The sequence below is a fragment of the Oncorhynchus mykiss genome, chromosome 12 (genome assembly GCF_057628025.1).
Source record: "Oncorhynchus mykiss isolate SJ-2025 chromosome 12, ASM5762802v1, whole genome shotgun sequence".
In the NCBI taxonomy this organism is placed as follows: domain Eukaryota; kingdom Metazoa; phylum Chordata; class Actinopteri; order Salmoniformes; family Salmonidae; genus Oncorhynchus; species Oncorhynchus mykiss.
The window spans coordinates 33,385,099-33,403,786 of NC_143033.1; the positions used below are offsets into that span (position 1 = coordinate 33,385,099).

Sequence of the window (18,688 nt, forward strand, 5' to 3'; positions counted from 1 at the left end):
GGACAGCTGGCGGGCACCTGATTGGTAGCGCTAAGCATGAATAGTCACTGCAAATGGTGAAAAACATATCCTACTACATTCCCATTAAAGTGAGATGAGAAAATGATGGTTAATATCATAGTCTGATTTTAATATGGCAAAATATAGTGGTTGCGCAACATTAATTTTTATAAATTTCGAACCTATAGCATTAATTATTCAAATTGTCACAAACATGAAATGATGTCTGATAGTACATTTGTTGAAAGCAATGAGCATTACAAACCAGAAACATGGAGATAAGATTTTGTGCACTTCTCGCCAGCTGTTACTTCTGTCCCAAGGCTGTCTTACTCCCTTCCCTCAGGGCAGGTACAAAAATAACATTGTGGTAGTTCTGTTCTCGGTTTATTTCATTTCAACTGATTTTCCCTAGAATTAAATTACAGTTCCCAATGGTAGAGGGCATACACTACATGGCCAAAAGTATGTGGACACACGCTCCTCCAACATCTCATTCCAAAGTCACGAGCATTAATATTGAGTTGGTCAACCCTTTGCTGCTATAACAGCGTCCACTCTTCTGGGAAGGCTTTCCACTATATGTTGGAACATTGCTGCGGGGACTTGCTTCCATGTAGCCACAAGAGCATTAGTGAGGTTGGGCACTGATGTTGGGCGATTAGGCCTGGCATGCAGTCGGCGTTGCAATTCATTCCAAAGGTGTTTGATGTGGTTGTGCAGGCCAGTCAAGTTCTTCCACATTGATCTCAACAAACCATTTCTGTATGGGCCTTGCTTTGTGCACAGGGTCATTGTCATGCTGAAATAGGAACAGACCTTCTCCAAACTGTTGCCACAAAGTTGGAAGCACAGAATAGTCTAGAATGTCATTGTATACTGTAGAATTAAGATTTCCCTTCACTGGAACTAAGGGTCCTAGCCCAAACCATGGAAAACAGGCCAGACCATTATTACTCCTCCACCAAACTTTAAAGTTGGCACTATGCATTGGAGCAGTGAGTGTTCTCCTGGCATCCGCCAAACCCAGATTCATCCCTCCAGAGAACGCGTTTCCACTGCTCCAGAGTCCAATGGCGGCAAACTTTACACCACTCCCGCCGCCGCTTGTCATTGCGCATGGTGATCTTAGGCTGCTCGGCCATGGAAACCCATTTCATGAAGCTCCCGACGAACAGTTATTGTGCTGACATTGCTTCCAGAGGCAGTTTGGAACTCGGTATTGATTGTTGCAACCAAGGACAGACGATTTTTGCCCACTATGCGCTTCAGCACTCGGCAGTCCCGTTCAGTGAGCTTGTGTGGCCTACCACTTTGTGGCTGAGCCTAGTTGCTCCTAGACGTTTCCATGCCCCGGTCAACTGCACTTACAGTTGACCCGGGGTAGCACTAGCAGGGCAGGAATTTGACTAAATGACTTGTTGGAAAGCTGTCGTCCTATGATGGTGCCACGTTGAAAGACACTGAGATCTTCAGTAAGGGCCATTATACTGCTAATGTTTGTCTTTGGAGATTGCATGGCTGTGTGCTTGATTTTATACACCTGTCAGCAACGTGTTTGGCTACATACTTGTAGTGTATATAAGTTGTTTGTCAATACATTTGGTGTCTCTAGCTCTATTGATCTCTGAATAATTAGGGAAAACAACTGAAGTGTTCTCCACAACAGATACCCCAAAAACCTACATTAATAGTACTTCAAAGTTGTTTTACTTATACTGAAAAATTGTATAAATGCAACATGCATCCATTTTTTTTACTGAGTTACAGTTCATATAAGGAAATCAGTCAATTAAAATAAATTCATTAGGCCCTAATCTATGGATTTCACATGACTGGGAAAACAGTCATGTCGGGGTGGGTATCAGAAAAACAGTATCTGGTGTTTCCACCATTTGTAGCACGACACATCTCCTTCGCAAAAAGTTGATCAAGCGGTTGATTGTGGCCTTGGGAATGTTGTCCCACTCCTCTTCAATGGCTGTGCGAAGTTTCTGGATATTAGCGGGAACTGGAACACGCTATTGTACACATCGATTCAGAGCATCCCAAACATGCTCAATCGTGACATGTCTGGAGAGTATGCAGGCCATGGAAGAACTGGGACATTTTCAGCTTCCAGGAATTGTGTACAGATCCTTGCGACATGGGGACGTGCATTATCATGCTGCAACATGAGGTGATGGTGGCGGGTGAATGGCACAACAATGGGTTTCAGGATCTTATCAAGGTATCTTGCATTCAAATTACCATTGATAAAATGCAATTGTGTTTGTTCGTTGTCCATAGCTTATGCCCACCGCCACCACGGGGCACTCTGTTCACAACATTGTCATCAGCAAACAGCTCGCCCACATGCCAACGTTCTCTAAAACGACATCAGAGGCGGCTTATGGTAGAGAAATTAACATTCAATTCTCTGGCAACAGCTCTGGTGGACATTCCTGCAGTCAGTATGCCAATGCACGCTCCCCAAAACTTTTAGGGTAGCCTTTTATTGTCCCCAGCACAGAGTGCGCGTGTGTAATGATCACACTGTTTAATCAGCTTCTTAACATGCCACACCTGTAAGGTGGATGGATTATATTTGTCACTAACAGGGTTGTAAACAAATTTGTGCAAAAAATAATGCTTTTTGTGCGTATGGAACATTTGTTGGATCTTTTATTTCAGCTCATGAAACATGGGACCAACACTTTACATGTTGCGTTCATATTTTTGTTCGGTGTAGTTATTTTACACCACTGATGTCGGGTCGGACATTATGTTTACATTTCTAGTGCCAACCCGCAATTATTTACCTCTCATGATCATAAAAAAGCCAGTAGACATTTTTAGTTCACATTTTTTAATAACATGGCACAATTTACATAACACAAGTTTAAATGAGGAGCATGCTGAAGATTCAGTCGCTTCTTTTTTTTTTGGTCTTAATTTTTTTTTGATTCTAGAAATACTTTTTTTAACGTACATGATTAACAGCAAAAAAGGTTTTTCTTGTTAACAATCTCTCTGCAATACGCATTGACTAACCACTACAGCTCCAGTGGACATTTTTAATGTGGGGTTTTAAAAAAACACTGCACAACATCTGGCTCTCACAGAGTTTTGAAGCGCACAACTAAACCTTCAGTGGACTACTAAAATAGATCTCTGCTCATTAGAAACAAACTATCCATAGTTTAGACCGTCTTTTTTGTCTTTTTTAAAATGTTTGTAGATACAACAACTTAGGACTTTAATACACTGTTAGATAAACATAACTTATTTCCAAACACATACTGTACACTCCTTTAGAAGGGATAATGTGGTGTATTTTTGTAAATGTGCTGTATTCTCTCCAAAACAAGACTAGTAGTGGGAGTAGTGTGAGTTGAGTTGTTGGGGTAACTGATAAGTAAGGGATCTCTCTCACTTTAAACTGTCTGTTCGGCGACTTCAGGCATTGGAATTCCTCTGAAAATAAAAATAGCTCTATAATAGACATTTTAAGGATTGTCACCACAACTTTGTATAATTTTTAAGAAATTATTTTACGTTTGCACAACCGTTGTACGGTATAGTGTTTTTCTACGAGCACTATTTCATTTCAGTGATATATACATTATTATGGTTTTGTGAGATCTTGGTTGTGGAGAGAATACAGTGTTGTCAGAGTTAGTTGGGGTGGGGACCAGGCTGGCTTTCAGAGTGTAAGCCCAGACATTTGTTGCATAGTTGAATGGGGGGTATGGTGGTCTCAGGTACAATGCTTTTTCTGCCGTGTCAAGCAAAAACCAATCAGCAAAAAGCACATTCTACCCTTCCTCTTTCTTAATAATAGTCCTCTATTTACATTTGTTCAAAGTAAAGCTTTCAAAACACCCTTTTGCATATTTGTACCTTGATTTGTTCCTTAAGGAGTGAGCATGTCGACTGTACACATATCTACACACTTTGCTGTCTGTCAATGCATTGAAGTACCTGTACATTCCAAAATGTCTTTGTGAGGGTGCCGTTTCTATGAGCCTACACACCTTCAGGGTATTCCAGGCCGCTTTCTATACAAGAGAACAATACACACAAAAAGCAGGAGCAAACTGGAAAAAAGAGTTTAGTAAAATCTCATTTTTTGTTTACATAATTTCATCCCCCTTTTTTTCCCTTTTTTTTTTTAAAACAAAAACATCATCTGTGGGTGTTTTTCAACCACATATTATTCACAGCTATGGTACAGTCTAGTTTTCCCAAAGCTAAGTGCTTGGTGTGAGTTCAGTGTTAGTAATTCTGTCAGACACAGGGTATGGGGCAGAATCTGCCTGTAGTCCAGGGTGAAGCTGGGTTTGCACCCCGCTCCGTTCACCGTGCCTCTATGTCTTTGTGGTTGTGGGCTGACGGTCTGTCTCTGATGTCTGTGGTGAGGGGCATAGTCCGTCTGGGGGATCCTGGCCTGGCACCCAGCGTGGGGATGAGGGGGGGCGGGGCGCTCAGGGAGGCTGTGGGCGGGGTTTTGTTCAGGATACCATTCTGGTGGGCTGCGGCTGCGGCAGCGTGGGCGGCATACGCTGCAGCGGCGGCCGAGGGGCTTACCCTGGAGTAGTGCATGCTGGGTAATCCGGGGGCCATGAGGCCGGGGTGGGGGTGTGGCAGGTGGCCTTCCAGGGCCGGGTGGTGCATGGCGACGTGCAGGCGGCCGTGCTCGTAGTCCTCTCTGAGCATGTGCAGGCGCTCGCGCTCCTCCAGGTGGGCCCGGGCCTCCTGCTCCCGGCGCTGCTCTAGGGCTAGAGGGTGGTGGTGGTCGCGGTTAAAGTCATGAGCTTCTCGGTCCCTGTAGGAGCGTTCTGCCTCGTAGAGGCGCTGCCCGGCCAGCCGGTGCAGGGGGTCATTTCTCAGCAGCAGTTCCCTGGTCAGAGGGTCCCGTCTGTGGATGTCCAGGCCCCTGTACGGGTCCCTCATGGGGTCCCAGTGGAAGGCTGGGTAGGGGAACCTCTCTGCCCCTGGGATGGGGCTAATGCCCATGAAGGGGGCCACCATTCGAGTCCTCTCCAGGCCGCTGATGCTGTTCATTGGGTGGACGCCCGCCATGCCCATGGGCATCGCCATGGAGGAGGCGGGGTGGGTGTGGAAGCTGGGCGTGGGGGGCACCTGGGGCGGGTGTGGGTGGATGTGAGGGTGTGGGTGAGAGGGGGGCCTGTCCCTGTCCGTAGGGCTCTCCTGCTCCTCTTTCCTCTCCTCCTTTACCTTCACCTCGTTGTTGTTCTTCTTGTGGTGCTCGTATGGAGAGGGCAGCTCTCCCTTCTTCTCCATCAGGGCCTCCCTCTCCCCCCTCCCCAGGCCCCCGTTGGGCCGGTCCAGGCTGGTCTGGCGGATGTAGGGTGAGGTCGTCCCTCTGCCATTGGCCTTGTCCTCAGACACCCGCACATCGTGAATGATTGGCGTTGTGTCCTTGTCGCTGTGGTGATTTTCTTTGAGCTTGTGCTCGTCTGTGCCGTTGTCCTTCCAGGAGTCGGGGTGCTCCCTGTCCCTGTCTCGGTCTTTGGGCTTGTCCTTATCCCTGGGGGGTTCGCTGGGGGGCAGGTGGTTCCTTGGGGGCTCCGGGGGACGGCTGTGACCCAACAGGCTGATGGGGTTGATGGGGACTGGGGACGGATGGGTCTGGTGACGCTTCTCCATGGCTTCCCTGGATGGACACACACAACAATGGGCTTTAAAGTCATATTTCAATTTGTATCACTAGTTCATTGTTTGTCAGTGGTATAGCTTTCATGTACATTCAGAGTTGTCTCTTCATAACACCCACCTCTCCTTGTCATCCTTGTTGACGGAGGAAGTGTCTCGCTTGTCTGAGTCTCGGTCTCTCTCGTGGGAGCTGACTGAAGCGCTCCTCTCCGAGTCGCCAGGTTTGAGCCAGGGTGGAGGGGTGGGGAAGGAGGGCGGTGTGCGGTGCAGCCGGTTCCACGGCTCGTGATTGTTGCTGAAGTGCTGCTGTGCATTGGGGCTGTCTTTATGGCCAAACACAGAGTTAGGCGCTGTTAGGGATTCAACACACGGAAAGAAGAAAAGACCAAAACACAAGTTAAAAGGCATATCTCCCTGGTGTGATGGTCGGTCAACTCTAACGTTAGAATTCCATGAATACCCCAAGCAACGTTTGTTTTTCATTTTCAGAATCTGACAGGAAATCCAAATGATTGGTTGTCAAATACACGTATACATTGTTGTCATGGAGATGAAACTCACTTAGTGCTGGGTTTCCAAGCCCACCAAAGGCTGCTGTGCTGAGAGAGGCGAGTCCTCCAAATGAGTGAGGCCTACTGAATGGCTCTGAGGGAGGGAGAGAGAAACAGGCAGACAGAGAGAGAGAGTGGGAGGGAGAGAGAGGCAGGCAGACAGAAAGAGAGATAGTGGGAGGGAAAGAGCAAGAGAATGAGCACGGGAGGGAGGAGAGAGCAAACACAGTCAGCACCCTCTCTATATTGCTCCTTTACAGTGTCAACCAGCTTCTGACACAGACACTGTACTTCTCAATGCTCCATACACCCTCAAAATCAATTGAAATGCTACGTTTTTATCTCTTTAAATCAAGTTTGACTTAACTAGGTGTACTGTGTGGGCTGCGCCTTACCTAAGTGAGGTGCAGGGGTGAGGAAGTTGCCAGGGTGGTGGGACGGGTGGCCGAACGGGCCGGCTGACGGGTGTGTAGAACCTGACATGGGAAAGAGAAAGAGTTGATGTAAGACATCTTCATGATAGAAAAAGTAGATGTTCATCTCCCTTAGCTTAGTCATGTGTAATGTAGCTCAAATATTTGATTGTAGCATCATAGCTTCCCTAATGATTTTGAACTGAGATGCAATGTAGGAAAGATAAGCAGGATGCGTCCCTTTTTAGAGGCAAGAGCATTGATCTCAACATGTAATCTGTAACCTATGTGGAGACCGGTGCTTTGCCTTGACACGCCATGCTAAAAATAGACCATGTGGCCAGTGGGATTGATCTAGCTCTGTGGGGAGAGGAGGTCCTGGAGATATTGTGTCAATCATAGAAATACAATGAACCATGAGTGTTCCAGTCAAATTGTTCTGGTCTGAAGGGCTTTGTCCCTTCTGGTAATCCAATTTCTATGGTGTCATTCTACCTTTACCCAGGACACTAACCAACTCGCACTCACCTGCTGCTGAGAAGAGCGTGGCGGGACGCGCTAAGTCGTGGGGGTGGTGCATCGCGCCAAAGAGGCTGGGGCCGGGGGGTCGACTCAGGAACTCCGGCTTGAGCCCAAAGTCCAGCTTGTGTGGGTCGACCTGCATCTGCTGCTGGAAGACGCCAGACAGGGAGAAACAGCACATGAAAAACCCTTCGCCTACACAGCAGCAGAAGGGTTATCTGAGAGCTAAGGCATGAAGCTGATCGCCGTATGTGAGTAAAGTAACATTTCCTATACTTTCATTGTATATCTGCAAAAGATGGGTTAACGCTTGTGCAAATAAAACATGTGTGTAAACTGCATTTTCCCTCCAGTACACCACTGAAGATACCACAAGATGGCAGTCCTCTTATAAGACTCTCTCTCAATACTGTCTCTCTCCAGGAGGGGAGCTGGATTATACTACCAATGTAACTGGCTTGGGGCTTAGATGATAAAACATTGGGGTTTAGAGAACCACACTATAGTGAAGCACAACAGACAGTGTTTCTCTACAGTCTGTGAGTGGAAGGAAATGCAAAGGGGAGGTCTCACCTTGACTTTCTGTTGGTGGTGGTAGATCTGCCAGGCCATATGGACATGCATGGCACACCACTTCCCTGGTTTCTGGACAAACGCAAAACAAGAAGATATGGTTAACCTCAAAGGCAGGATTCTCAAGGACACATTATGGGACGTTTATTTTTAGTTTTCTTTTAGGGGAGAGAGAACTAAAGCATTCCTACCCTGAGAATGGGCCGAAATGGATCCGTTAGCTAGAGGAGAGAAAGAGGGAGAGTTAGAGAGGGGATAGAGAGATGTGGGGGGGTGGGGGATGGAGGTGAAGAGAGGGGGGGCTCAGTTACTTTCATGTCTCTCAGGTGTTTTTTATTTAGCAACTATGCGTGGCTTCACTATTGAATGCGTGAGTGTGTCCAGACAGGGTGCTTACCCTGGGGTCCTTGTGTAAGAGTGTGTGTTGGACTGCTCCAGGTCTTGAGGCCACATCCAGTGGGTTAGAAGTCTACAGAACACAGAGAGAGCTCATTGTGAGAGGAGGTATGGGGAGCACCGTCTCTGTCGTTAGTGTGTACATGCACGTTTCCCAAGTCCACTCCCTATTCTGATAACGTATGTTAAGCTGTGTGTTGGCCGTCAGAGCACCCTCTACAATGAAGATGTGTTTGTCATGTTCACTCCTTGTGTGTGTGGCCCCTACCTTGGGCTGGAAGGCCCCCTGCAGCGAGCCGAATGGCCCGTTCGGAGGGATCACTGGAGGAATGCCGGACACGCCCGGGGGGTAGGAGTGGAACAGCTGAGAACAGAAGAGAGGAGTGAGGATGGGTGTGGTGTTGTTCCGACACAGGAGAAGGAGCTGGATGAACACTGAGATGAAGGAGGGAGGGGCCATGATGACATGACAGGGTACAGGGGGGCTGGGGGGGAGGGTAATAACATGGCAGACATGATGATGTCACAACAAACCCACCACAACTAGGGATCAACATCCAGACCGCCGCCAGTCAGGTAGCTACAACTGTCACTGTCCTTAGTGGCTCAAAGTGTTTCACAAAACTAAAACAGTTACACTTTTATAATGGTACTGAAATCACCAGGTATTTACTCAGCACTAACATGGAAATGACACAGTAATAACCTATGAGTTACTTATTAGCCACTAAAACAAATCTACAGTTATTGGCTAGTCTTAGCTAGTGTTGAGAGTAAAACTGAACTCTCTCACCAGAAAGAATCCTCCTATACAATCACAACGGGTGTCTGTTGAGGCTTACATAATATACTTCCACATTAATGAACACATTTTAAAGAGGGGTTATCCAGCCTAATGGTGGTGATAGTAGTGAGATGAATTAAGACCAAACTCTGACTAACATGTAATTGCTACTCTGATTCACAACATGCACAACAGTTGAATGCCTCTGAATAGCAGAGCAGTAATTGAAGGCAGAGGTCAAGTGTGGTGGAGACAAAAGCATTTAGCGGCGCGCGCACACACACACACACGCACACATGCACACACTTGGTACAGCCATTGAACTAAATTGAGAATTTGTCCTATTCACTTGAGTAGGAAGGGGGTTGCAATGATTCAGCCAGGTTCCAGCGTGTGAATGGTACAGTAGTGAATGAATGAGCAAGCAGGCAGTCGTGTTAGCAGACAGACAGGATGCTGTAATCTCTCAGAGCAGAAGCAGAGGTGGAGGCATGGGAGCTACTGTGTAAATACACACAGAACTACAACATGAACTAGCATGGATAGATGGGTGGAGAGGCATGTACTGAGTGTACAAACTACCCCACAAACACAGAGAAACTCACGCTGTGTCTGTAGAAGGGGTCAACTTTTGTTGGGAATTTTTCAAACTGTAGAAGGAAGGAAATAAACAGAACTAAGAACAGGGAAAGAATATTCCAGCAGCTAAAGAGAAGCTTAATGATCTACATGTCAGCCTGGGCTGTTTAGTGAATCAAGAACAGAGAGGAGCCATTTGACCACATCGTTATCCTCAGCCCATTCCCTGCCTCTCGCGCTCCCATTTCGTGAGCGTCTGAAGAGCTCATAAACTATGCAGCTCTGTGTATCCCTGTGTCTCATTTGGGGAGGTTTTAGTGGTTTAATGTGGACCTAGGGAATACATTTTCCCCAGTCAAGTATAAACACTGCGGCCTTAAAACACTTTCATGTCCTCATTAGCTGCCAGAGTGCTAGCCAATCTGCCTTTGAGGAATATCTTCAGAGCAATGTAAGATACTCTGTGTGTGTGTGTGTGTGTGTGTGTGTGTGTGTGTGTGTGTGTGTGTGTGTGTGTGTGTGTGTGTGTGTGTGTGTGTGTGTGTGTGTGTGTGTGTGTGTGTGTGTGTGTGTGTGTGTGTGTGTGTGGTCTTATTCTTCTATCCTCGTGGGGACATTTCCTACGTTCCCACGAGGACAACGGCTATTTTAGGCTTAGGGGTTAAGGTTAGGGTAAGGTTTAGGGAAAATAGGATTTTGAATGGAAATACATTTCAGGTCCTCACAAGGATAGAAAAACAAGTGTGTGTGTGTCCGTTGTCTGGGACCATGGGGTGTGTGTGTGTGTGTGTGTGTTAGAGAGAGGGCTGGTGAGAAGGCCTGTAATCAGCAGGACAGCCACACAGTGCCTGTGGCCCCAGATAAACAGCGGGGCTCCAAACCCAAAGCATTCTCCTATAATGAAAACTCAACTAACTACAGTACATGATGTCATTTAAGACAGAATGATTAGACTGGTATTATGTTCTCAAAGCTGGCACAGAATTAAACAACTCCGCCTCGGGGGCAGTTATTGCCAATTTAGCAAAAGCTGGATTCAAGTTTGGGGTGCCCAAAATATTCCAGAGAAAACACTAGAAAGAGTTTATGGGAGAAGAAAGGCATCATTGTGGTAAAGAATGGAGGAACACATGGTTACTATTAGAAGGCACGCCACAAAAAAACTGTTTTCCTCCAGCGAGACTAGGACTACCTTATAGTACCAATACTGTATTAAAACAGCCGTGTTCAAAAACACTACCCTTTCCACCCCATTGTTAATGCATATACACCAAGCACTTTGAGGTTTTTGCTGTAAAAGCTTAATAAAATAAGACATCATCAAACATTGCTATCATTACACCCCCACCTCACCCCCCAGTCCACCGCCCCTCCTCCCCAAAACCCACAACCCTCTCAGCCCTCCCCGGAGTGGTGTTCTACTTATCCTCACATTTCTGGCTGGGGTACGCACCATGGGGGGTGCAGGGGTTGGCATGATGGCGTGGGAGAAGGGAGTGAAGGTGTGCTGGTGGGTGTGCTGGTGCGTGTGTTGGTGTTGGTGCTGGTGCTGGTGCTGGTGGAGCTCGGTGCGCAGGTAGGGGGGAGGGCCCAGGGAGGCCCCGCGGTCGGCGCTCTGCGAGGCGAGGAAACGGTTGTTGAGCTCCTGGCGCAGCAGGTCTTGTTCTGGAGGAGAGAGAAAGGAGAGGGGGAGAAGAGGAGGAAGAGGAGGAGGAAAGAAGAAGACTCATGGTCAGGGCCTGTGTGTGTTTGTCTCTGCCAGATCGGTTCTATAACAGCTACGGAGAAGACGAGGAAGAATACCCATGATAGCGAAAGTGTCTGTTTCAGATCTGTTTTAAGTGAGAGTAACAATATCCATGATGGTGCATTACAACCATTACAGAGGATCTATGGTGTTAGTCACATGTCACATTAAAACCAAGATAGAGAATCAGGATGATCCGGATGACAACGTCCTTGTATCATCTTCACTATGGGAGTCACACAGGACATTCCTGAACGGAGCATGCTGCTTGAAGAGTCAGCAACGTTACTGCAATTACAGTGCCTTGCGAAAGTATTCGGCCCCCTTGAACTTTGCGACCTTTTGCCACATTTCAGGCTTCAAACATAAAGATATAAAACTGTATTTTTTTGTGAAGAATCAACAACAAGTGGAACACAATCATGAAGTGGAACGACATTTATTGGATATTTCAAACTTTTTTAACAAATCAAAAACTGAAAAATTGGGCGTGCAAAATTATTCAGCCCCCTTAAGTTAATACTTTGTAGCGCCACCTTTTGCTGCGATTACAGCTGTAGGTCGCTTGGGGTATGTCTCTATCAGTTTTGCACATCGAGAGACTGAAATTTTTTCCCATTCCTCCTTGCAAAACAGCTCGAGCTCAGTGAGGTTGGATGGAGAGCATTTGTGAACAGCAGTTTTCAGTTCTTTCCACAGATTCTCGATTGGATTCAGGTCTGGACTTTGACTTGGCCATTCTAACACCTGGATATGTTTATTTTTGAACCATTCCATTGTAGATTTTGCTTTATGTTTTGGATCATTGTCTTGTTGGAAGACAAATCTCCGTCCCAGTCTCAGGTCTTTTGCAGACTCCATCAGGTTTTCTTCCAGAATGGTCCTGTATTTGGCTCCATCCATCTTCCCATCAATTTTAACCATCTTCCCTGTCCCTGCTGAAGAAAAGCAGGCCCAAACCATGATGCTGCCACCACCATGTTTGACAGTGGGGATGGTGTGTTCAGGGTGATGAGCTGTGTTGCTTTTACGCCAAACATAACGTTTTGCATTGTTGCCAAAAAGTTCAATTTTGGTTTCATCTGACCAGAGCACCTTCTTCCACATGTTTGGTGTGTCTCCCAGGTGGCTTGTGGCAAACTTTAAACAACACTTTTTATGGATATCTTTAAGAAATGGCTTTCTTCTTGCCACTCTTCCATAAAGGCCAGATTTGTGCAATATACGACTGATTGTTGTCCTATGGACAGAGTCTCCCACCTCAGCTGTAGACCTCTGCAGTTCATCCAGAGTGATCATGGGCCTCTTGGCTGCATCTCTGATCAGTCTTCTCCTTGTATGAGCTGAAAGTTTAGAGGGACGACCAGGTCTTGGTAGATTTGCAGTGGTCTGATACTCCTTCCATTTCAATATTATCGCTTGCACGGTGCTCCTTGGGATGTTTAAAGCTTGGGAAATATTTTTGTATCCAAAACTTATTCACAACAGTATCTCGGACCTGCCTGGTGTGTTCCTTGTTCTTCATGATGCTCTCTGCGCTTTTAACGGACCTCTGAGACTATCACAGTGCAGGTGCATTTATACGGAGACTTGATTACACACAGGTGGATTGTATTTATCATCATTAGTCATTTAGGTCAACATTGGATCATTCAGAGATCCTCACTGAACTTCTGGAGAGAGTTTGCTGCACTGAAAGTAAAGGGGCTGAATAATTTTGCACGCCCAATTTTTCAGTTTTTGATTTGTTAAAAAAGTTTGAAATATCCAATAAATGTCGTTCCACTTCATGATTGTGTCCCACTTGTTGTTGATTCTTCACAAAAAAATACAGTTTTATATCTTTATGTTTGAAGCCTGAAATGTGGCAAAAGTTTGCAAAGTTTAAGGGGGCCGAATACTTTCGCAAGGCACTGTATATGAAAACCTCTAACCCCATTTTAGACCAGAGCTGTTCATTAACTGACCGGCTCACAACAGGTCGAGGAGAAATAGACAAATGCATTTGACATGCTTTTCAGAAAAAATGATTCTGTATTGACTGTTTTGATTTTCGGTGAGATGAACACATTTCCTTGTGAAAGTGAGAATTGCTCAGAGCGATACCGTTGCTAAATCATGATCACATTTGATCACAGTTTGGCACGACAGGAGAGGGCATAAGCACTTTCATCACATGGCCTGATTGGAAAGATAGTGTGTGTCAATCAATCAATTAATCAAACCCAACAGAATATAGACAGAGGAAAGGACAGGATGCCTGTCAGCACCTACTGCACTACTATAGACAAACACAGACGGCAGAGTGCAGCTAACACAATCCTGAGTCGTCAGTCTCTGTCTCCTATAAATTAGCACCTAGGTAACCTTATGTCCGTCTCTCTCGCTCCCTGTCACAGTTTGACATGTCTTGTGCTCCACACGCACCTATCATGCTACAAATGACCTGGTTTCTGCCACAACAGCCATGAGAATTTACAGATTTGCACTTTGTTGTTGTGGTGCAGTTCTCCTGCCAGACCACGTGGGGGGCAGCCTGGTACATGTGCCTACCTGAGTAGGGTGTCCCAGCGGCGGGGTGTCCTCCGGGGACCGGCAGGGTGCTAGACGTCAGTGGCGGAGGTGGGGGCAAGACTGCTGGAGGCGCAAACATATTGGGGTGATGGGGGTGTGGCGAGGACTGCAGGGCGGGGGGGAAGCCGTGGGGAGCAATCTGATTGGCTGGGATGGACAGGGGGAAGGCGGTGGCTGCTGCTGCAGCGACTGAGCCGGATGGCGGGAGGTGGGGTAGGTGTGGGGACGGGCCAGCGGGGCCGTGGGGCTTGGTACCGCCCGGGGTACTGCTCCGACTGCTGTTAGAGAGAGAGAAGGACAGAGAAGGGGAGAGAGAAAAATAAAAATGATACCACTTCCACATGTCAACTCTTCCCCCTATTTATAGTAGATATGAAGCTCTAATAGACAGAAAGGTTTCACATCCCATTAAATGTTTTGTCATACCCGTGGTATATGGTCTGATATACCTACGACTGTCAGCCAATCAGCATTCAGGGCTCAAACCACCCAGTTTATAAGTGCAATTATAAACTGGGTGGTTTGAGCCCTGAATGCTGATTGCCTGACAGCTGTGGTATATGAGACCGTATATCACGGGAATGACAAAACATTTATTTTTACTGCTCTAATTACATTGGTAACCAGTTTGTAATAGCAACAAGGCACCTCTGGGGTTTGTGGTATATGGCCAATTTTCAAACCTCCGCGTTGCGTCGTGCCTAAGATCAGCCCTTAGCTGTGGTATATTGGCCATATACCACACCCCCTCGGGCCTTATTGCTAAAATAACCACCACTGGCAAACATTATAGAACAGCATCTGTGTTTGAACGTTTCTCTAGTTGAAGGGACACTTCGGGATTTTGGCACTGATTTTCTTTATCAACTTCCCCTGAGTCAGATGAACTTGTGGATACCATTTGTATGTCTCTGTGTCCAGTATGAAGGAAGTTAGCGGTCGTTTCATGAGCCAGTCCTACTAGCTTTAGTGCAATGAAGACTGGGAGTCTATGGGTATCTGCTCGCATGCTAGTAGATACCCATAGCCTTCCAGTCATTGAGCTAACACTGATTATCATTATCAAACTACCACTAACTTCCGTCATACTGGACACAGAGACATAAACATGGTATCCACAAGTTAATCTGACTCTGGGGAAGTAGATAAAGAACATCAGTGCCAAAATCCCAAATGATCCCTTTAAGCAGCTCCAGAGGTACATGCATAAAAAAGGAGAGAGCAAGAGAGAGGAAGAGACCAGGCAGAGAGCCTGTTGTTGTGTGTGTGGGTTTCTCCCTCTGAGACTCATGTAGCAGTATCTTAACAAGCTAAGCCCAAAAGCTTATTAGCAGCTGCCGCCTGTCTCCATAACCACCATGTGATTATTCACAGAGGCTGCCAGACCCGTTGGCACACTGGCAGAGGGTTCCAGTCACAGAGCCAGCTCCTCCCTGAGACGGAGAGCTTTCGCTGGGACTGGGGCTGAGTGGGGCTCTATCCTGGAGCGCTGAATTAAAGCACAGTATGCTGCTTGATAATGGGTGGTGGAACAGCTAGCTGATCCATAGAGATCGGTAAAGAGCTGTGACTGGTAGGTAGAGAGCTGAAGGCTACTATCAGCGGATGACAATGTGGGTGGTAACTAAATCCAAGCACTTATCGCTCAGCTGGAGAGGCGGTGGTTTAACTACCCTGGTGAGAGTCAGCGATGTTATTTGGCTGGAGGGTTTCAGCACATTACTAACTCAAGGTTTGATCTTGCCAATCATTTACATGCTGACATAAGATAAGAGTTTGGGACTAACCTGAGGCCGTTGAAGCTAAGGCTATTGCTGTAGGCAGACAGGGGGCGAGGGTGTGGCCCACAGCGTGAGGGAGGGCGATGAAGCCCGGCCGGGCTCTGGCTGGGGGGGTGGGCCGGTAGGGCGGTAGACGGAAGGTGTGTGTGCAGGCTGGCGGTGGGCGGAGGCCGCGGGTGGGGCAGGGTCTGAGGCTGGTGCTGGGGCCTGGGTTGGGGGGGCTGCGAGGGCTCTTGGCCCTGAGCAAGAGGCAGGACTTCAGGGATCTGAGGCCTGAGGGAAGCCTCTGAGCGTGGGGGCTGGTGGACAGGTACCTGGGCCAGACGGGAGCTGGGGGGAAAGGGCTGGGCCTGGGAGGAGGGTAGGGACAGAGGCAGGGGGCGGGCAGCCGCACAGGGCTGAGGGGGTAGGGGCTGCTTGGGAGCACTGGGTGCGGGGGGAGGCACGAGGGCGTCCCTGCAGCTTTCCAGGCTCTTCTCCTGGCTGCGCTCTAGGCCTGACACCTTGGGGAGGCCCAGGCCGCCACGCTCCTGGCTGTCATTGGTGGAGACTGCATTGATGCTGAAATCTGGAACTGTGGACAGAGAGAGGGAAACACAAAAAGAGAGACTGGTCAGTACTTCAGTCACAGACACGGTTCATTTTGAATCACACAGACTGCTCACTCCAACAAATAAGAACTCCACAAGAGCTTCCAAACACTAGACAAACTCTGCTCATTTCTAAACAGCCCATTGATAAAGTCCATTAATAGTATGATATACAGGATGCAAGACCTCAACAGAGCCCCTCTACAGTGCTTGTACATGGCAGGTAGGTCCTACTCAGACAGACACTGTGCTGAAGCATCAACAGTCAGCTCCCTGCATGGTGTATGAGCTGGAGCAGGAAGACTAATGGAGGATGACAGTGCATACACAACCAGTAATTAATGTTTCTCTCTGGGCTTCTGGGGGCACGCATGCACGCACACACTGGCTAAATCTCTGCAGAGCTGATGATTGGGCCAGTACCGCAGGGCCGTGGCAGTGAGGCAGGCAGCCCTCTGGTGCTCCACTATAGCAGAAAGCCTCTGAGGTGGCTCTCTCTGTAGTATTGTTGTTAGGCTGGTCCCAGGGGCCCCTGGCCTCATAGAGGAAGACCCAAGGGACCCAGGGACCGGCCTATCAGTAATATGACAGAGAGACAGCTTACAGACAGAGAGCAGACCACGCCTGGTCACCTGTCTCTCCGCCTGCCCCTCTCTCTCTCTCTCTCTCTCTCTCTCTCTCTCTCTCTCTCTCTCTCTCTCTCTCTCTCTCTCTCTCTCTCTCTCTCTCTCCCGGGCTCCATACAAAGCCAACCATTACCAGTAGAATGTTAAACAAGGATTAAAGCACCAAGGCACATGTGACACCATCATTAGGGGTCAGGCCAGAAAATGCCTGGCCAGCAGCAGATAGACCAAGGGATCAATATCTATTATCTGCTGTAACAGCTATTGACCACCACTTCTCCCCGGAGAGATGAGACAGTGCAAGACATCTGTCAGCGGGAGAACACAAAACACACACACACTCTGCAGATAAAGTGTATCCTTCTGAACTGGCACACTTTGTCAGATCATTATGACATTTCAACATAGCCTATATCAGGGTTCACCAATTGGCAGATTTTATTCGGTCCCCCAAGTGTTCTGAGCAACAACATAAACAAGTTCATTTTTCTGTTTTGTTTTTACATAAAAGACTGTAAAAACACCAGGGAATCCGCTTCAAGTGATTTTCATTTTGGAAATCTGTTCAGAAGTATTCCCACGCATATTAGAGTGATGAGATGTATCACACTGTATGAGATCGTATACAAATGTAAGCAAGGTTTGAAAATATTGTGCTTTAGTCAAATATATGATCTGTTTGGCGTTCCAGTCTAGTAATGATTTGTAATTATGTTCTGGTCCCCAGACCATCCGCTCAAGAAACAAAACGCCCAGCGGGTGAATCTAGTTGATGATCCTGTGCTTTATAAAACCTATTAAATACAACGATAAGGTCCATCAGCAGAAAAATCCTCTGCAAAATGTTTGATTGTAAAACGTCAACCAGGCCACAATAAAATGTGCACAATGTCTGTTTTCTGTAGTCTAATATGGTACTGACTCGCACCACTCAGGCTGGCTCTAACGCACACTAACACCAGTCAGTGTCTGCCTATATTCAGACCAGATCCATGCCATAGGCCACACCAATCTGCCCCGCTCGCCCACGCCACCAACTTCTACAGAGGCTCCTTCTAGGTAGAAAACATGCCTGGAGTAACAGATGGACAGATGGAGGGCGAGCCTCCTAATTCTCCATCCCCCCTTTCTTTCCCCCTGAGGTCGCTGGGCTTGTTTCGAGAATGTGCTAATAGGAAACGTTGAAAAGAAGGTGTCTCTTCTCCTCGTAATGAAGACTCCTGGGCCAGGAGGAGGATAGGAGCAGAGGAGATGTGTACAGCTCTTCCCATGAGAGGTGATTTGTCAGTCTCCTTGATCCCTGGAAACAAATACACCCCCCCCCCCCCCCTGTTGGTTCCTTACAAGAACCAGCCCTGCTGTTTTCCTATCCCAACATGTTGTGTTTTTAAGTAGTAGTGGGGAAGTGGGCCCATGAATGTGCTGGTTTATATCACATTAGAATGGGGAAGAAATGAATGAGGCCTGTTGGAGGTTATTTGTTCATTTCTTACGGTTTGAGGTGGTGGTGATGCCAAGGGCTGGATTTAAGGCTCAGAGGAACTGAGGGGCTTAGAGTGGGGTGGTGGGCGAGCAGAGAAAAGCAGAACAGCCATTCATTAAGATGGGTGTCTGGGGACAGAGGCGAGGGGTTTAAGAGCGCCGCTCATTATCCAGGGGTGAGCCCCCTGTAACCCCCTCTAACCACTTACAGAACATTAACTACACCCCCACTGCTGCCACTGGGACTACATTAGACGAGGGGGGTATGGATGTTCAATAAACAAAATAGAGAATGCAATACTAGGAAAAGGGGTGAGTGAGGGGACTAGCATTTCAGCATTTATTTTAGCTCTGATTGCGACAAAACGCACCCTCCCTCTCTGTTGTGTAGCTGGAGACTGTCCTGACAGAT

The 18,688-nt window shown here is 47.4% G+C and overlaps 1 protein-coding gene across 18 annotated transcripts in view; it reads right to left on the bottom strand.

Moving 5' to 3' along the window:
- Window positions 1–2,831: 2,831 nt before the first annotated feature.
- LOC110537471 (autism susceptibility gene 2 protein) overlaps window positions 2,832–18,688 on the bottom strand; it is a 488,828-nt gene continuing 472,971 nt past the window's right edge. For 5 of the 18 annotated variants that reach the window (XM_021623532.3, XM_090192286.1, XM_090192289.1 and 2 more), the window contains 13 exons: window positions 15,585–16,152; window positions 13,777–14,075; window positions 10,909–11,141; window positions 9,503–9,547; window positions 8,382–8,477; window positions 8,115–8,186; window positions 7,909–7,938; window positions 7,718–7,789; window positions 7,151–7,292; window positions 6,605–6,685; window positions 6,220–6,303; window positions 5,780–6,020; window positions 2,832–5,659 (listed from right to left, as the gene is read on the bottom strand). In XM_021623532.3, the coding sequence (XP_021479207.2) occupies window positions 4,339–5,659; window positions 5,780–6,020; window positions 6,220–6,303; window positions 6,605–6,685; window positions 7,151–7,292; window positions 7,718–7,789; window positions 7,909–7,938; window positions 8,115–8,186; window positions 8,382–8,477; window positions 9,503–9,547; window positions 10,909–11,141; window positions 13,777–14,075; window positions 15,585–16,152 (3,284 nt within the window). In that variant the 3' untranslated portion in view covers window positions 2,832–4,338. The remainder of the gene's footprint in view (window positions 5,660–5,779; window positions 6,021–6,219; window positions 6,304–6,604; window positions 6,686–7,150; window positions 7,293–7,717; window positions 7,790–7,908; window positions 7,939–8,114; window positions 8,187–8,381; window positions 8,478–9,502; window positions 9,548–10,908; window positions 11,142–13,776; window positions 14,076–15,584; window positions 16,153–18,688) is intronic. The other 13 variants (XM_090192285.1, XM_090192288.1, XM_090192295.1 and 10 more) reach the window with 7 other exon arrangements.